This window comes from Phalangium opilio, unplaced genomic scaffold, assembly GCF_054372755.1.
Source record: "Phalangium opilio isolate 3A_F unplaced genomic scaffold, DU_Popi_V2 ptg000003l_1, whole genome shotgun sequence".
In the NCBI taxonomy this organism is placed as follows: domain Eukaryota; kingdom Metazoa; phylum Arthropoda; class Arachnida; order Opiliones; family Phalangiidae; genus Phalangium; species Phalangium opilio.
The window spans coordinates 8,110,495-8,126,232 of NW_028324145.1; the positions used below are offsets into that span (position 1 = coordinate 8,110,495).

Genomic DNA, 15,738 nt, shown 5'->3' on the forward strand with positions numbered 1-15,738 from the left:
CGTACAACGCAGTTATTCGTTCAATCCTTTAAGTATCGCTAGGAAACGATAGATATAGGCCAACTCCATAAATTCTGGTCAGTCTTCCCTTTTATGTTCTTTTTCTTCTTCACCCCCACTTGTCGCTCTCTTCTAGCAAACCCCTTCAGAATCTGTTGGCTTGTCTAGAATTTTATATATATATTTTTTATATATATATAAGGCGGATTTTGTATCAAGAGGAATCTCTCTGAAAATATTTTATCTCCAGGCGTAATGGATGCTGGCTTGGCGACCATCCATCCCATGAAACCGCCCAATTCCCCTTTCGTCTTCCTTCTCCTTGGCTTGATCCATCCAAGGTCCGACGCACCATCTCAACTCTTTTCATCTCCACCCCCTCCCCCCCCCAATCTTCTCTTATTACCGCGTATGGGTTTAGCTTTGACGCCCCCGTCTCTCTGCCAAAAAAATGTACTTTTTACTTGAGAGCTTTAATCAGAAGGATTTAACGTTGAAGTATTATTTTGAAGATGGTGTGACGCAATAACATCAACGGAAGTTTAGATAAAGGGTTGACACTTCACCTAAGACTAAGAAAGTCCATGGGTATTTATTTATTATAGTTTAGAAGATGCTTAATTATAGCTTGGAGGAGGGAAGTTTGATTGTGGAGTAGATGAACTAACACGAGAGGGCCAAAGTTCCAATACGTGGACTTAAAATTTACCCATGGTACCCCTGTTTTTGGTGTTTGCTGCCACCTGGTTATAGCAACTTTACTGCTATAATTATACTATTTACACGTGGCTAAGCTAATAAAAATGATTTCGACCGAGACGTGGAGGGCTGTACTCAATGGTGTCCAACCATGAAAAGGATGCTTGAATTTTTAAATGGCCACAAATGGCCCCCAACTCCAGTAAATCAAAACGTTCCTCCTTCAGTATAATAATGGCAAAGGCTCGGCTTAACCGGAGTCTCTAAAATGTTATGTATTTTTTGAAAACTGTTAAGTCTCAATTACGTGGTTCTTAAGCTGTGGTTAATTTATGTGGGTTCAAGTACTTAGTGCCGTTGTCGAATAGAGGACAATTTTATCTATGGCATGACAACCTCTAAGCTTTTCTCTCTTAGCGTTTTAATTGCTAGAGTTTTTCTGACGTCACAAATTTGGTCTATTTTCTGACCTCACGTAACTACACCTTATATAATGCGCTTTTGGTCGTAAATTATCCGTTCTTGTTGTGTAAGTTGTAAATTTGACTAAAACGCCAGAGAGTATTTATTCTGACGCGTTGGCTTTTCCCCATCTTTTGAATAATAGTGTAGCCCCGATGCAAATTTTTCGGCGAAGACCTTAAAGCTCGGGCTTTCTTTCTTTCTCTCTCCCTCTTTAGTTTGCTTTGTCCGTTAGTTTGAAATGAAAGGGATCCGTTAAGCGGCTAAAGGCCCATTCAAACTGTAGTAGAATCTTACTTTCGCGTCATTCGTTTAGTTCATTTCATTTCCCTGTTCTGTTGCGAGAACGGACGACTTAAAACCGAGTTGCGTATTTGGTGATTTTAATTTGAACCAAGACCAATAGCCAAGAATCCTAAAACTTTTCATACATCTTCTGCTTAAAGCCTGGCCCACCCAATCACGCGTTAATAAAGCATGATCGAGTGAGCTGTGGCTAAAGAAAAGGCGCTAACCAGGTGGTGCTATCTCTGAAACTGAAAATTTTCAAACTAAACCGTCTAATCTTTTACGTAGTCGTTGACACGTGTCTAATTAATCGAGCAACGCGACTTCAATGACGCGAATGTAAAGATTTTAGTCTATGTCTGAAGGGGCCTTTAAGGGGATTCATTTCTCTTGTGAAATATTTTGCCTCCCATCTCCCGGACTTTATACGCGATAAAGCCAACGACTAGACTGGAATTATTAAGTTAAAACACTCCACGCCGAGTTAGTTTTCGCAAATTTTGTTGTTAAATTTTAATGATATTGTTTTAACGTAATTACGGAAAGTAGTGTAGTCTGTATTTCGTCTTATTTTTGACTCGGAAATGGAAAAGGTTTTGAAATTAGATAGGCGCCTGCACGCTAGCTTGTCCATTGAACGCCATTGCTCGGCAGGGTAAACATTTCTACAGGGGCTCGTAGGAATAACATGGAGATGTGAGCGCCTAAATGTTGGCTTTGCCTTGATTTAATAATGAAGCTCGGCGTATGATTAATTTTTGTAATTATATTTATTTAGTAATTTAGCCAGTCATGCATTTATTTTTATTCTTAATTATCATTGGTTTTTAGATTTAATGGGGCCATATTTTTGCCACTCCATTCTTTATCATCCTTAATTTTCTTACGCTTCATTATTTATACACATGGGGTGTCTCTGATAAGTCTGCCATAAATTAAAGGGTGTGTTCTTAATGTCAAATTGAGTGGAACGTGGTGTCGAAGAACATGGCGGTCTACAACATTTAGTTACGTAAGGAGATACGGGTTCTCAAACATTGATTGGCCCCTAAAACAAGAGAATAGTGCCCATATCTCCGTACCTAAAAGTTGTAGACCCCATGCATGTTCTTTGATGAAATTTGCCACTAAGTTTGACCCAAAAACCACGCATGACATAATTACCAGAAACACCCTGTATAATATTACGTTTTGCAAGGTAAAAATTTGACATAAAGTCCAAATAATATCATGTGGGCTTATCGAATAAGTTGTTAATAGCCAATTAGTTCTTCCAAATATTACGCAGTTGCCACAAGAGAGTGAGTGAGAGACGAATATAGAGTATGTTTTTATACGAATTTGTTTTCTTATACCTTGTTGGTCGGTTGGTTCGTTGGTTTGGTATAGGCACTTATAATAACCCTTCGCCAGACTTCCGAAAGATGGTCAGTTTTTTTTATTACTTTACCTGGAAATCTTCTACTAGATATACAGCAAGAAAAAAAGCACTTATCCTGTTTTTGACAGGCTCGAGTATACCTACCAAGTTTGGTCAAGGTTTTTTTCGTTTCCCCTTCATCTTATTCCATATACCTATCATATATCGTACCCTTTTTTCTCCCCATAGAGTTACGTTAGATTGCATGCCCCGGGGTTGTAGAAGAATCCGTTCCCCATGCATGCATACTTCAGTTTATGTATAATTTAATATTAGACGACTCGCTTCAGACGCAATTTCCCCATAGGATTGTTTTTTTATTTTTTTTTTTTTGGGTTATCCTATCGGATAGACGGTGAAAAGAATATATTTCAAAACTTACCAACTTATCTTCAAACTACTAGCTTGATTAGATTAAAACGTATTGGACTGGTAACGATATTTTCAGGTTATATTGACGTTATGGAGTTTTCTAAGTAGAATAATAGGGACTGATTTTATTCAATATCTATTCTCGTATATAGAATTTTCATTCTTTAATAGAGCAGTATCGCCATTGAGAAAACACGTTTTTATCTATAAATATTTGCCATTCTAAGATCGAGTATTTTTTTGTTTTGTGTTATGTTTGGGCGACCCAAAATAGCTTCGAGCTAAAGTTTATTTTTCCAAGGAAAAACCAAAACAGACCTTCTTCTAGTTTAAAAACGAGTAAAGAACACTTTAAAGTGAAAAATGAAAAACGTCTGGTTATACAGGGTGTATCAAAAAGGGGTAATTAAAGGACTGTGAAGTACATCTGGTTTTATGGGAAATCAATTTTGAGTCGAAAATTTATAAATAACTTCTGTGACATTTTTTCACATAAGGGATATTATGTAAAAATTACAGTTTTAGTGTTTAAGAGATGACCCCTTAAATTTAAGTAAGAGATTAGAAAGACAATGCTAATTTTATTAAAGGGGTCATCCGTAAAACACTCTAATCGTAACTTGAAAAACGATGACCTTTTTAGGATAAAAATGTCAAAGATCATTGACTCCAAATGACCACTTTACTTCGTTCTTATCACTCCTTTTGGAATTCCGTTTATTTATTTGGGTTCTTAGATAATATTTTCCTTACGAAAACCCCTTGAGACATGTCATATTCGGCAACAGTTGTTTTTAAATTCCTCTAGAGATTTTCGGCTTAACATTTATTTAAACTGAGTTAAAACAATTTATTTATTTAACTCTTGGCGAAATTCGATATACAACGCAGGTTAAAAGCGATCAAAGAATGTTTTAGGTTGTTTTTACCGCGCCTTTAGGTCATATACAACGAGAGACAGTTTATATTTGGAAAGATTTTTCTTCTTTCGCGCGCCTTTGAGTCTTTGACACGTTTGTTTCTTTCGTGATTTAATATTTAAGGTGAAACTAAGATTTATTTTGTACGTCTCTGAGGGATTGCGGTATAGACAGTATTGTATATAGTTTAGGCGCGAAGATGAGATTAGAAAAGGCGGGAAAATATAATAATGAAATGTTCGGGACAGTCTCGCGCGGCACGCGAAATAAATACGTCGTTGAAGGCGCTTTTTTCTGTTCTTTCTATCTTTCTTGTTGATAGTTTTTGGTGAAAATGATTTTTCATTTTCGTCTATATTCTAAATTGAAATGGACGTTACTACACGCGTCCAGGCAGGCAATCATTCATTGTTTGTTTGACAGTAAACAAAACAGACTTATATATTATATATGGAGATAGCTTTATTTTTGTTTAAGAAAATCGAATTGCACAACTTTATTTATTTATTTTTGTTTAAGAAAATCGAATTGCACAACTTTATTTATTTATTTTTTTCTTTCTTCTATTTTTATAATTTTTCTCAGGGTTCATACTGATCTGGGAAACCTGGATTTACATTATATCTTTCTGTTTATAATCAGGGAAATTATGCTAATCCTAATACAGTGATAGCGGGTTACCCAGTGAACTCTGGACTCTGTAGACCACTTCGATGTAACTATGAGGGAAAGATACGGGGGTAAAAACTTTAGATACCTCTGTAGGCTTGAGGGATCATGAGAATGCCCGAAGACTGCAAGGGATCAAGCCCCCTTACTAAAGGTTGTCTACCCCATTTTCTTACATCGAAAGGGTATATAATCCCAAGTACTTTACCGTTTGCTTTGGTTAGGGTATAGTAAAGTCAACTGCAACCCTAATACCGTCCTACATTCTTTGCTAAGGAACTAGATTCCTTCCATTAATGGAGAGGACCCAGGTTTTTAAGCCTCGTATAATGTAGCACGTGCTTCTCTAAATTCTAGTCTTCTCTTTGAACCCTTTAACTCCTCTGTGATAGTATTTGTTTGGTCTCTTCCCCAATTCCACTCCCCTCTGAGCACAGAGAGAGAGAGAGAGAGAGAGAGAAAGAGAGAGCGAAGGTCTCTCCCTCTCTCTTTCGTCTCTCCTCAACTCATTCGGTGGCTCCGTTCAGCCGCTGTCGGTCGAGTTTATTCGCGTCGGATATTTTCCAAGCAACTCTCGTATCTCTGATTTTGGTCTAGCTTGAAAAAGGAAATCAAACCACCTCTCCTTCCTTCATTCATTTTGAGCGTCTGAACCGAACTGGCTAAACCCAAACTCCTGGTTTCTTATCGTGTAATCAAAATCTAGATAAACCTTTAGTAATTTCAAAAAGAAAAACCACTAAAAACACTAAGCCTTGGCCAGTAATGAAGAGATTGACGACGGTGGTAATTTAGTTAAATAATAAGTTAGTTAGCGACGCGTTTAAATTTAATTTTAAGCACTTAATCGTTAACATAATGTAATTTAAATCGGTGGTTCTATTTTATTTTCTTTTTACTTAAAAAAAGTGCGCTGTTATTTGAACTCTTTTAAGTATAAAATTGACAAGTTTTGAGAAATGGGTAGCGCTCAATCGGCATTTAATACGGCTCGGCGACGACTGAACCAGGATTCTCTGATGGAAAATTCACAGAGACCTGGTGGCAAATACGATGGTGAGTTTCTCCCCCTTCTCTCACTCACTTTACTATCTGTCACTATCCCAAAGTCCCCTCTCTCTCTCTTTCTCTGACCTTGGAGGAAGGACGTTTGATACTGGAGTGGCGTGGTTGGGGGACCATTTAAATAACACAGCATGTTTTTTAAGGTTTTTGCGTCATTGAGAGCAGCCACCTAGTAGAGAAGGCACGTGTAAATATGTTCTTGTTGATATAACCAGGTGACATGTGACCTAAATTTTAATCTACCCTAGATACCATGGGTAAATTTTACAGCCATGATAGGAAGGTCGTAGAGTATGATTTCTACTCCAGTATCCAACTTCCCTCCTCCAAGCTCTGTCTAGTTTCCTCCTCTCTCTCTTGCCATACTTAAAATCACCGCTGCTTCACCAGACACCTTGCCTCTTGAAATATTTCGAACGCATACAGGAGCCACGCTCCGTGCTCCCTTGGCACCTGAGGGGGTTAGGGTTAGGTGTGTAAGCGTTTCTATGCTAAAACCCCATCAACCTGCCATAGGTTAAAAGAATTTCATGGCCATAGGCGCCTGGCATTTCGTTAGAAAAAAAAAGTCAGTGATTGCCTAATTATGCAAATTGTCTAAATGTCATTCATAATTTTAGACTTGCTTTGTACTTATGTCTTGGGTTATACTGCAGAAGTGTCTTTAAAAATTGCCTGATATGAAAGAAGGAACTCAGTGTAGAGGTTTTTTTAGCTGGGGTTTCTGATAAGAGAAGTGTATGGGGTTTTTTTTTTGTTGCTACGATTAATGCAGGATAAAGAACTTCTGTTTGTAATAAAAAAAATATAATAACCCGGGCTGAAGGGAAATAGCGAACCCCGATGTACAGAGAAATGTTTTTATCTGCTTTCGCCAGGCTTCCATATAGATAAAATACAACTAGACTCTTTTTTTTTCTTTTTTTCTCTTTTTCTTTTTGGTATTTATTGAGAAATCCGTTTTCCGTTGAAAGCGACATACAGTCTGCTCGATTTATTTTTTATGATTTTATATTTATCGCCTTCAAAAGTTGATTCGTCGAAGTTGCTCCTTGAAAGATTAGATTTCAAATATTTCTGAGTTTGAAATTGAAAAGCACGTGGGTTATCTTTCACGAGCCAAAACTTGAAAGTACAAGGTAGCACCAAGAAGTGATATCTAGTTTACTTGGGAGAAGTTTTAAATTCGCCACATTTCCAGCTTTATCTCCAGTCCAAACGTAGGTCCGGAGTTAATCCCCGCCTCTAAATTACAGCCAGCATCTCATTAGCTCTTGAAAACTCACGTAATGACGAAAATTACGTATTTTCCGACTGAGGAGAGGCCTCCTTTTACTCCCCCCCCTTGTATTTTGTAAGGGGGACTGGGACTATGGCGCTCGAATACTTAGGCATCTTATACCTTCTCCCTAATAAACTAAATATCACTTCTTGGTAGCACCCTAGACGTTGTACGCTTTAATTTCTAGTCTGAATTTCACGAGAACTTGCACCTGTTAAGCCTAATTTTAAAATGAAAATTTAAAAACACGCACGTGGTTTATATATCTCGCGCCAAAACTCGTATCCCCCTAGACGTTGCACGGTTAAATTTCCAGTTTACAGGAGAACTTGCGCGTGTTAAGCCTAATTTGAAAATTAAAATTTAAAAAGCGCATGAGTATTTATTTATAAACGTTTTCCTGTACTTTGTTTCGGTTTATTTCTTAAACTCTCTACTTAACTTCAAACGCACGATTCTGGCGTTCAATAAAGAAAACCTAGTCGGGCATAAAACGTCTGCTACTTATATATAAATGGGATAATTTCTAGGGGTCGTCTGAATATTTGAATAAAAGGGTCGAGTTTCTTGTTTGGAAATGCGCATAACACGCAAACAGGAAGCGAGAGAGAAAAAAAAACAGCGTCAAAATCTGTGACCCCGATCTCTGTCAGAGAACGTCGTTTGACTATTTGACAAGCTCTTAACGAGCGCCTTTTATTGGATAGTTATAGGGACTGCCACTGGGAGTCACAGTGGGACTTCATTGATTTGAAACCGAACCGAAAACGCGTATCGGGGCTCGCTCGCTCGCTTCGAAAGGACTAGTAAATAACTTCCAAGGAATTTTATTTCATTCCCCCCGGATACTGTCAAAGCGTCCATTAATGGAAGACATTGATAGAAACCTTTATTAAAGAGACAGGGTTCATAGCCACTAACCTAGAAATGTCAGTGAAGTTAATTTTTGGTTGAAAATTTGGGGAAATTATGATTTTTTAGTAAAATTTAGGGATACTAGGGAAATTTGTGAGGCTTGAGTAAGGGGTTGCTTGACCTAATAAAAATCCTGGAAATATATGAGAAAAACTATATATAGTTATATGGCGAAAATACCTGGAAATGTCAGGGAACTGTATGGGAGAAAAACCTGGATTTGTCAGGGAACTGTATGGGAGAAAAACCTGGATTTGTCAGGGAACTATAGGGGTAAAAAACCTGGCAATGTCAGGGAACTATATGGGTAAAAAACCTGGCAATGTCAGGGAATATATGTGGGAAACAAACCTGGCAATGTCAGGGAATATATGTGGGAAACAAACCTGGCAATGTCAGGGAATATATGTGGGAAACAAACCTGGCAATGTCAGGGAATATATGTGGGAAACAAACCTGAAAATGTCAGGGAATATATGTGGGGGACAAAACTGGATATGTCCGAGAAATATATGGGACAAAACTGGATATGTCCGAGAAATATATGGGACAAAACTGGATATGTCCGAGAAATATATGGGACAAAACTGGATATGTCCGAGAAATATATGGGACAAAACTGGATATGTCCGAGAAATATATGGGACAAAACTGGATATGTCCGAGAAATATATGGGACAAAACTGGATATGTCCGAGAAATATATGGGACAAAACTGGATATGTCCGAGAAATATATGGGACAAAACTGGATATGTCCGAGAAATATATGGGACAAAACTGGATATGTCCGAGAAATATATGGGACAAAACTGGATATGTCCGAGAAATATATGGGACAAAACTGGATATGTCCGAGAAATATATGGGACAAAACTGGATATGTCCGAGAAATATATGGGACAAAACTGGATATGTGAGGGAAATATATGGGAAAAAACCTGAAAATATCAGGGAATATATGGGAAACAAACCTGAAAATATCAGGGAATATATGGGAAACAAACCTGAAAATGTTAGGAATATATGGGAAACAAACCTGAAAATGTTAGGGAATATATGGGAAACAAACCTGAAAATTTCAGGGAATAACAAACCTGAAAATTTCAGGGAAATCGGTTTTCAAAAAATTGTACGAACCTTGATCTGAAAGAAAGAAACTTTCAGCCGTAGGCTTAACTGGGGTGACGCTTCTGAAGTGAGGGAAATTGTTTCATTTACACTATCCTATAGCCTAGTTTATTACAAACAAACGCGAGTATGAAGTAGAAACGTTGGTTGTGTTTTTGTTGCTTTTAGAATGTTTTTTATAAGAACTCATAAAATACCTGGGAATGTACGAATACCGTCTTATAAACTTTTCAAGTATGGTGGTGATGCGTGAAGAACTAGGGAATTGTGGGTTAGAAAAGAACATAACAGTGCGCTCTTGCTACAGCGCAATTCTAACTTGGAACAACGTTCTCGGGTTGGTTCTTAAGTTTATTTGCATCTCCTTTCCTGATGTAAACAATTTTCAACTCAAAATGAAGAAGAAGAAGAAAAAAGGTCTTTTCGCCTTTGATGAATATTGTGTATATTTTATCGGGGCCTGCAGAGTTGCTTAGATATTATAGGAAGACCAATATTTATCTTCTATAATTTGGTGCTTATAACCCAATAACTTAATTGAGGATGTCGAATCAAACTATAGGGTCAAGGGGCACCGTTTACAAGCTATGATAGTGGCTGTTTCACGGATAAGGATGACTTTATAAATTTAAGTAAGAAACTGGAAGACAGTCCTAATTTATTTAAGGGGTCATCCCTAAAACACTCCTTAATCATAACTTGTATTAAGCTGTCGATCCCTTGTGGGGGTAAAATTGATTTACCCCCATGTAACCCCCCATTTTTCGAGCACTATGTATGAGATGTTGACCGTTATCAGATAGCTAAACCACGCTTTATCTGTAGACGTGCCGAAGAGGTATTTTTGCGCGCGTGAAACTACAACGTGTGTGTGGGACGAAGGATCTTTCCTTCCCATCATGCACTCGCTTCTTCTTCCCTTCCGCCCCCGGGCGCTGGATATTTTTCTCTCATCTCTTGTTAGCTATACCAACCGGACATGGAATCATTTTTCCCCGAATCCTATCCACACTGCAGCTTTCGTTTTGGATCTCATTTTCTCGCCTTTCCTGACGACGATACGTTTCTTTTTCTACTTCTTCTTTCCCATCGCATTTCATTTAATTTGGAACACTTGTTCCTTGTATAAGTATCTCTCTATAAAGATTCGTCTATTTCCAAAATATTCTTTGATATTGCAAAGAGAACTCTAGTTTTTTTATATATTTACTTACATTCCGCTTGAAGCGTTTTGCATTTTAGAGAGAAAAACCTTACGTTTGATTCTTTGCCCATTGTTTTTTTATGACATGTATTTCCGCTTTAATATGTATATAAAATAATCCCCCCTTTTTTAAGCTTTTAACATTTTAATGGTTTATTATAAAATAAACGTTAATTAACGTTTTCGTCGAAGCAAATTTTTTCCGTACCCATTTTTGTCATTATATTCTTAAAGATGGGATTTCTTTTTTTTTCGTCGTCGACTTAACGTAATTAGTAACTTCATTCATCGTTTCCTGGTACATTTAGCTCTTACCTCCCCTTTCTCTTTCTCTCTACAAAGGTTATTAGGAAGAACAGAACAGCTTAGAATTATACCCCCAAACGAATCCCCCCCTCTTGTGCAGCCTTTTGAACTACTGAAGAACCTCCATTGACCCTCGCGGCAGTTATTACATCTTACCCCGAAATCTTTGCGAGGAACCCGAGCTAAAAGTCCCTCTAATTAGGCGTACCAAAGCTCAACTCCCATCTACTTCCACAGAGAAGAACTTCTTCTTCTAACCTCGGAAACCTTCACGCTTCACCTCCCTTAGCCTCATTAACTAGAATCAACTCTCTGAACTAGAAATGGCTGTACAATGGTGGTGCCAATGCGTGGAACGACATTTTTCTCACTGCAATTACTAAAGCAACCTTTCATTAATTCTGAAGGGTTTTTAGTTATGAAAACCTGTTGAGTATTTGGCTCCACCGTTGCCCTATCATTTCTAGCTCGTCTACCCATTCCCTATATATACAAAATCATGTGATGGTACGCTAAAGCTATCGAATGGAGAGTTTAAAACGACTCTGCGTTCAAGACACAAGATCTTTTGGTGCGAAAATACTGCCGCGTATAGCAAAACGCCACTGAGGATGCGGTAGATAGGGTACAGAGACTTCGTTATAGGTATGCAAATTTCTACTGCATTTCACCTCTCTACTACAAGGCTTAGCATTCCTACACATCGTAACATGACGAAATTAAAGGGCAAAATGAGGGACAAGACCGAAACCTGACCCACAATAGTATTCATAGTTCGGGTTAGGTTAGGTTAGCGTCAATAGGGTTCTGACAATCCGCAAAATATGCTAGGAATTTGGTACACATTGACGTCCACGTGTTTCGGTTACTTTCTTAAACTCTCTAGTGTTCGCCTGACGTATCGTTCGCTTCGAAACCTTGAATAAACGAAAGTCCATAGTCGTAATGATTTTTCGAGCTATTGTTTTCCCTTTTCTTCGCCGTTTTCCTTTCATTAACCACCAAAAACATAAATATAAGAAAAGAGCGCCATGGTATATACACTTATAACAATACTGTATTGATTGAATCCGAAACTACAGACCGTGGAAATTCGTCTACTAAACAGAAACGCTGCTGGGGAGGAGAATTAAGGAGAAAATTAGATTTCGGAGCGTCGGGGAAGGAAAATTATGAGAATAAACATTTGGAGAGTGACTGTTCCTAGTGCATTCCCCACCCCCACCCCTGGGGCTTTATTTATTAATTAGTTTAATAACCAGACGGAAATATAAAGGAACTGAGTTAGAAAGGTTTTCCGTTGATTCTGCGGAATTTCCGAATTATTTTTCGTAACTTAAGGCCCTCGTTCCTAGCACGCGCTCTTTCTTGGAAATTTCGCGCGTTTCTGTATTTTCCCGCGTTTTCCAAGCGCACGCGCTCTTTCTTGAACATTTGGCGCGTTACCGTAACCTATGACATATTTTCCCACCTTTTCCTAGAACGTGCTCTTTCTTGAAAATTCTTGTTTATAAAAGTGGTAGGTGTATAGCCTTCTCATATATTTAATATGTTAAGGTATAAGAGTCATTACTACAAATCCTTATGGACCCATTTACTTTACTAAATTAGTATATACACGTATTAACTACGAAATGTTGTATACCTGAGAAGCCTACTTTTAGGCTTTAAAGTAGTAATGCTTTTTCTACGAGCGCCTGTAGAAATGTTTAACCCGCAATACGCCGATGTTCATTATAAAGTACTCTTACAGGGGTAGAATATCCTGATTACTTTTTTTGAAGGGAAACAATTTATTTTTATTAAAGCGAAGCGAGCGTGGCGATTTTGGGGTCGGTCAATTTCGATAAAGGTCGGTCTCCTGGTGAAGCCTGCGATATTTGAGGTCAAAGGTCAAACACGTGTTTTTAAATATAAATATAGGCAAAAAATTTCATGCGAATTGAGATTTTTAATGTGAAGAAGAAATGCCTAAACGCAGTTTTTAAAACTAACAAATAATATACGCGATTGATTTTTTTAGTACGTAGCCTAGGTTGCAAGCCACCCTAAGCCTTGTGTCTCGGTATCCGACCCCTTTAAATGTACTGTACACCAATTACTACGTAAAATCCCTCGAGTATGATGTACATGTACATGTCTCGCGTTTTACGAACCTTGCATCTCTCGAACCTCCTGGGCTATAAATTTCTAAAATTGGAAAGAAGTAAAATGATCCACCGCTGCAGTACCTTAAAGGGAAACCCTTTTTTACACCCCATTTCGTCATGTTCTTTTTTTACTCTACTTTTTGCGCCTATTTCTTTAAAAGTCCCCTTATAACACTGGTAATCCAACCCCTTAAAAGTCTCCAACAAATTGCGCTTCTTTTAGGGTTTTGAACTTCAGGCTTAAAGCTTTTACTGAAAATTTCTTGCAATTTGTTAAGCTGTTCCCGATTTTCTGGAAACTGCAATAGTAGTCGTAGTAGTGGTAGTAGTAGTCGTCGTAGTAGTTGTAGTAGTCTATAGTTATAAAGTAACGAAACGCATTATTGATTTAAAATTTAATTTAAACTTTTAAATTTACATTTTAAGTCATTTATTGATTTAAAGTTTAATTTTAAATTTACATTTTAAGTGGTTTTACCCCTTTCCGGGAACTATTCTTCTATTTATTCCAAATATTTATCTTTAAAATATGTAATCGATATCCAACTTTGATCCCGTTTAATCAAATATTGAAGCCGAGGCTTAAGTTAGACCCTAATGTTATTTTGCAGGCGTTTGTTTGCTGTTCATTTTTTTTTCTTTACATTTTAAACTATTTCCGGGTATAATTTGCGAAATGTCTAAATTTAAAGGTTAACCAATTACGTTTAATTTGTTATGACAACCGAGGCTTAAGTTAGGCCTAATGTTTTGGTTGGAGTGAGTAAATGTGTTTAATGTTTATAGTTATTACGCCAAGTTGAGCGTGTTTGTTATAAATCGACTACCCATTTCAACAACACCAAACAAAACAAAAGTTATGAAAACATTTTTCGATATTTTCACTCAGTTGTGGCAGCCATATTGGTGGATCTCTGCTTTCTTCCTGCATTCAAAACACTAATATAGTCGTGAAAATTATCTCGTAAATCATCACTCCTCCCCTAACTGAAAGCTCTCTATATTCTTTCAAGGTCTTATATAAGCCTTGATCTTGATCCATTCTTGTATCTCATTAGATTCGTTAGGCCTGTTGTTGTAGATTTAAATATAACGCAAGGGGATTGCTTCGCATTATGTTTGCCATAGGCCTTGGCGGTAAATCGATGTTATTCATAGCCTGCAAAGGCTTCATATTATTCTGAAACTGACGCCTAGTACTAATCCATTAATCTATACATTTATTACGGTATCTCTCTTCCCTCCCCCTCCACACTATTTTACGTCATTATTATTACGATATTGGGTTGGGATTAATTGGGAAAACAACCCCTTTGGCTATGGTAGTTTCGCGTTAAGCCTTTGCGCGGATTCTCGTTTCGTATTGAAATCCTCTCTAGCTCCTACTCGATTCTAGTTGGAATAACAAACTATATTCACTAGATCGTGAAAGTGAAAACCCAGGAAATCCTATAATATTCAATTAATTTCGGCATTAACAAAGCTATTAATTTTTTTTATAATAACTTTCGTTCCGTGTTCACGTTAGTTAGTATTTGAAGTTTAATTTCGAACTGGATTATCGAACCAAGGTCACGGCAGTGTAACGGAACGGAATTAGGTCTATAAAAAAGCTAGGGTTATGAAATATAGGCTTAAGTGGGACCCTATTTTGAAGGCGGAATGCCCGTAAGAGATTTTCTAGGGCTAAAGAAAGGAAATGTTTTTATATTTTTTTATTTATGAGACGTCATTTATTTTCTTTAGAAAATGGTAATAATAAAAGTGAACCCCCGCCATTTGTACTTTGACAGCCTGGCATAGTGTTCCGTAAACGACTATCCATTTAATATACCTTGACTTCAGTGTCAAGTAATATTGTAAATACATTTTCATCCCCGAGTTTTCAATTGTAGCAGAAGGGGATAATAGACGAAGGATGACACTCTGTATCCTCTTAATACTTTAGTTATGTAACATGATTCTTCCCAGGATCGCTATCCCCTTTTTGTTTGCTCTACCGCTCATCAAATTTATGATGGGCATCGCACTGAGCTGTTTGGTACTAAATCCTCAGCAATCAGGCCACAAACCTTGATTGTCTTGACGTGGGACAAAAATCCACAAGCGCATGCGCCTTGGCAAATATCTAATAGAGTAATGATGAGGGAACTCTTTATCGCGTATGTGCATGATTCGGTTTAGTAACCTTGCTCCAAATGTGTTATGATGTTGGAAAGTATCATGTTGCAATTACCAAGTTTTGTGGTACACTTCTCTCGAAGAGAAGTATTATACGCTTCTGATTGTATCAATTCTAGAATTAGGCGATCCTTTAACTCTGTTGTAATCTCCTCTTGAGATAAAGGTTGACCTTATTTATAGTTAACCCTTTGAGATCAAAGCAACTAGAGTGATTTTAAAGATTATAAAACACTTTCAGCAATATAAAGAAATAAAAAAGGACGATCGAGTATTAAAATATTTATGGATTCCGAGGCGACTCCCTTAAAGTTAAAGCTGCTGCTGTATAGTCTATTGAGTTCTTTCGGTAATATAAAATTGAAGGGACAGTCTTGAAAAGTAAACTGCTTACGTCGTAAAGAACCGTCACACTGTGTTTTCTATAGTTTTTAGACTAGGAGGATTGATACCATTTACACTGCAGGAGGCCAGGCTACTTGGCGAATAAAGTGCAGTACCAAGTAACTTGGCTTCCTGGTGTATATGGTATCAATACTCCTTGTCTGAAAACTATAGCTTTGGATTTAGCTTTAAGGGGGCTATAAATTTAAAAAATAAATAATAATCCCTCCATTTGGGCTCGCTCTCTCGCCGCCTTTTTACCTCCCCGTTTATGTCTGTCTATGTCCCTTT

The 15,738-nt window shown here is 37.5% G+C and overlaps 1 protein-coding gene across 6 annotated transcripts in view; it reads left to right on the plus strand.

The window, feature by feature from the left end:
• The window catches only part of LOC149717545 (serine/threonine-protein kinase 32B), a 79,709-nt gene that overhangs the window by 25,670 nt on the left and 38,301 nt on the right, over positions 1-15,738 (plus strand). For 3 of the 6 annotated variants that reach the window (XR_016366966.1, XM_089839798.1, XM_089839817.1), the window contains exon 1: positions 5,317-5,886. The exons of 2 other annotated variants lie outside the window; for them this stretch is intronic. Coding sequence is in view for 3 of the 4 variants with exons in the window: in XM_089839798.1 (XP_089695924.1) it covers positions 5,790-5,886 (97 nt within the window). In the remaining variant the exon portion in view is untranslated. Of the gene's footprint in view, positions 1-5,309; positions 5,887-15,738 lie in introns of those variants that run through there. One more of the 6 variants, XM_089839826.1, reaches the window with a different exon arrangement.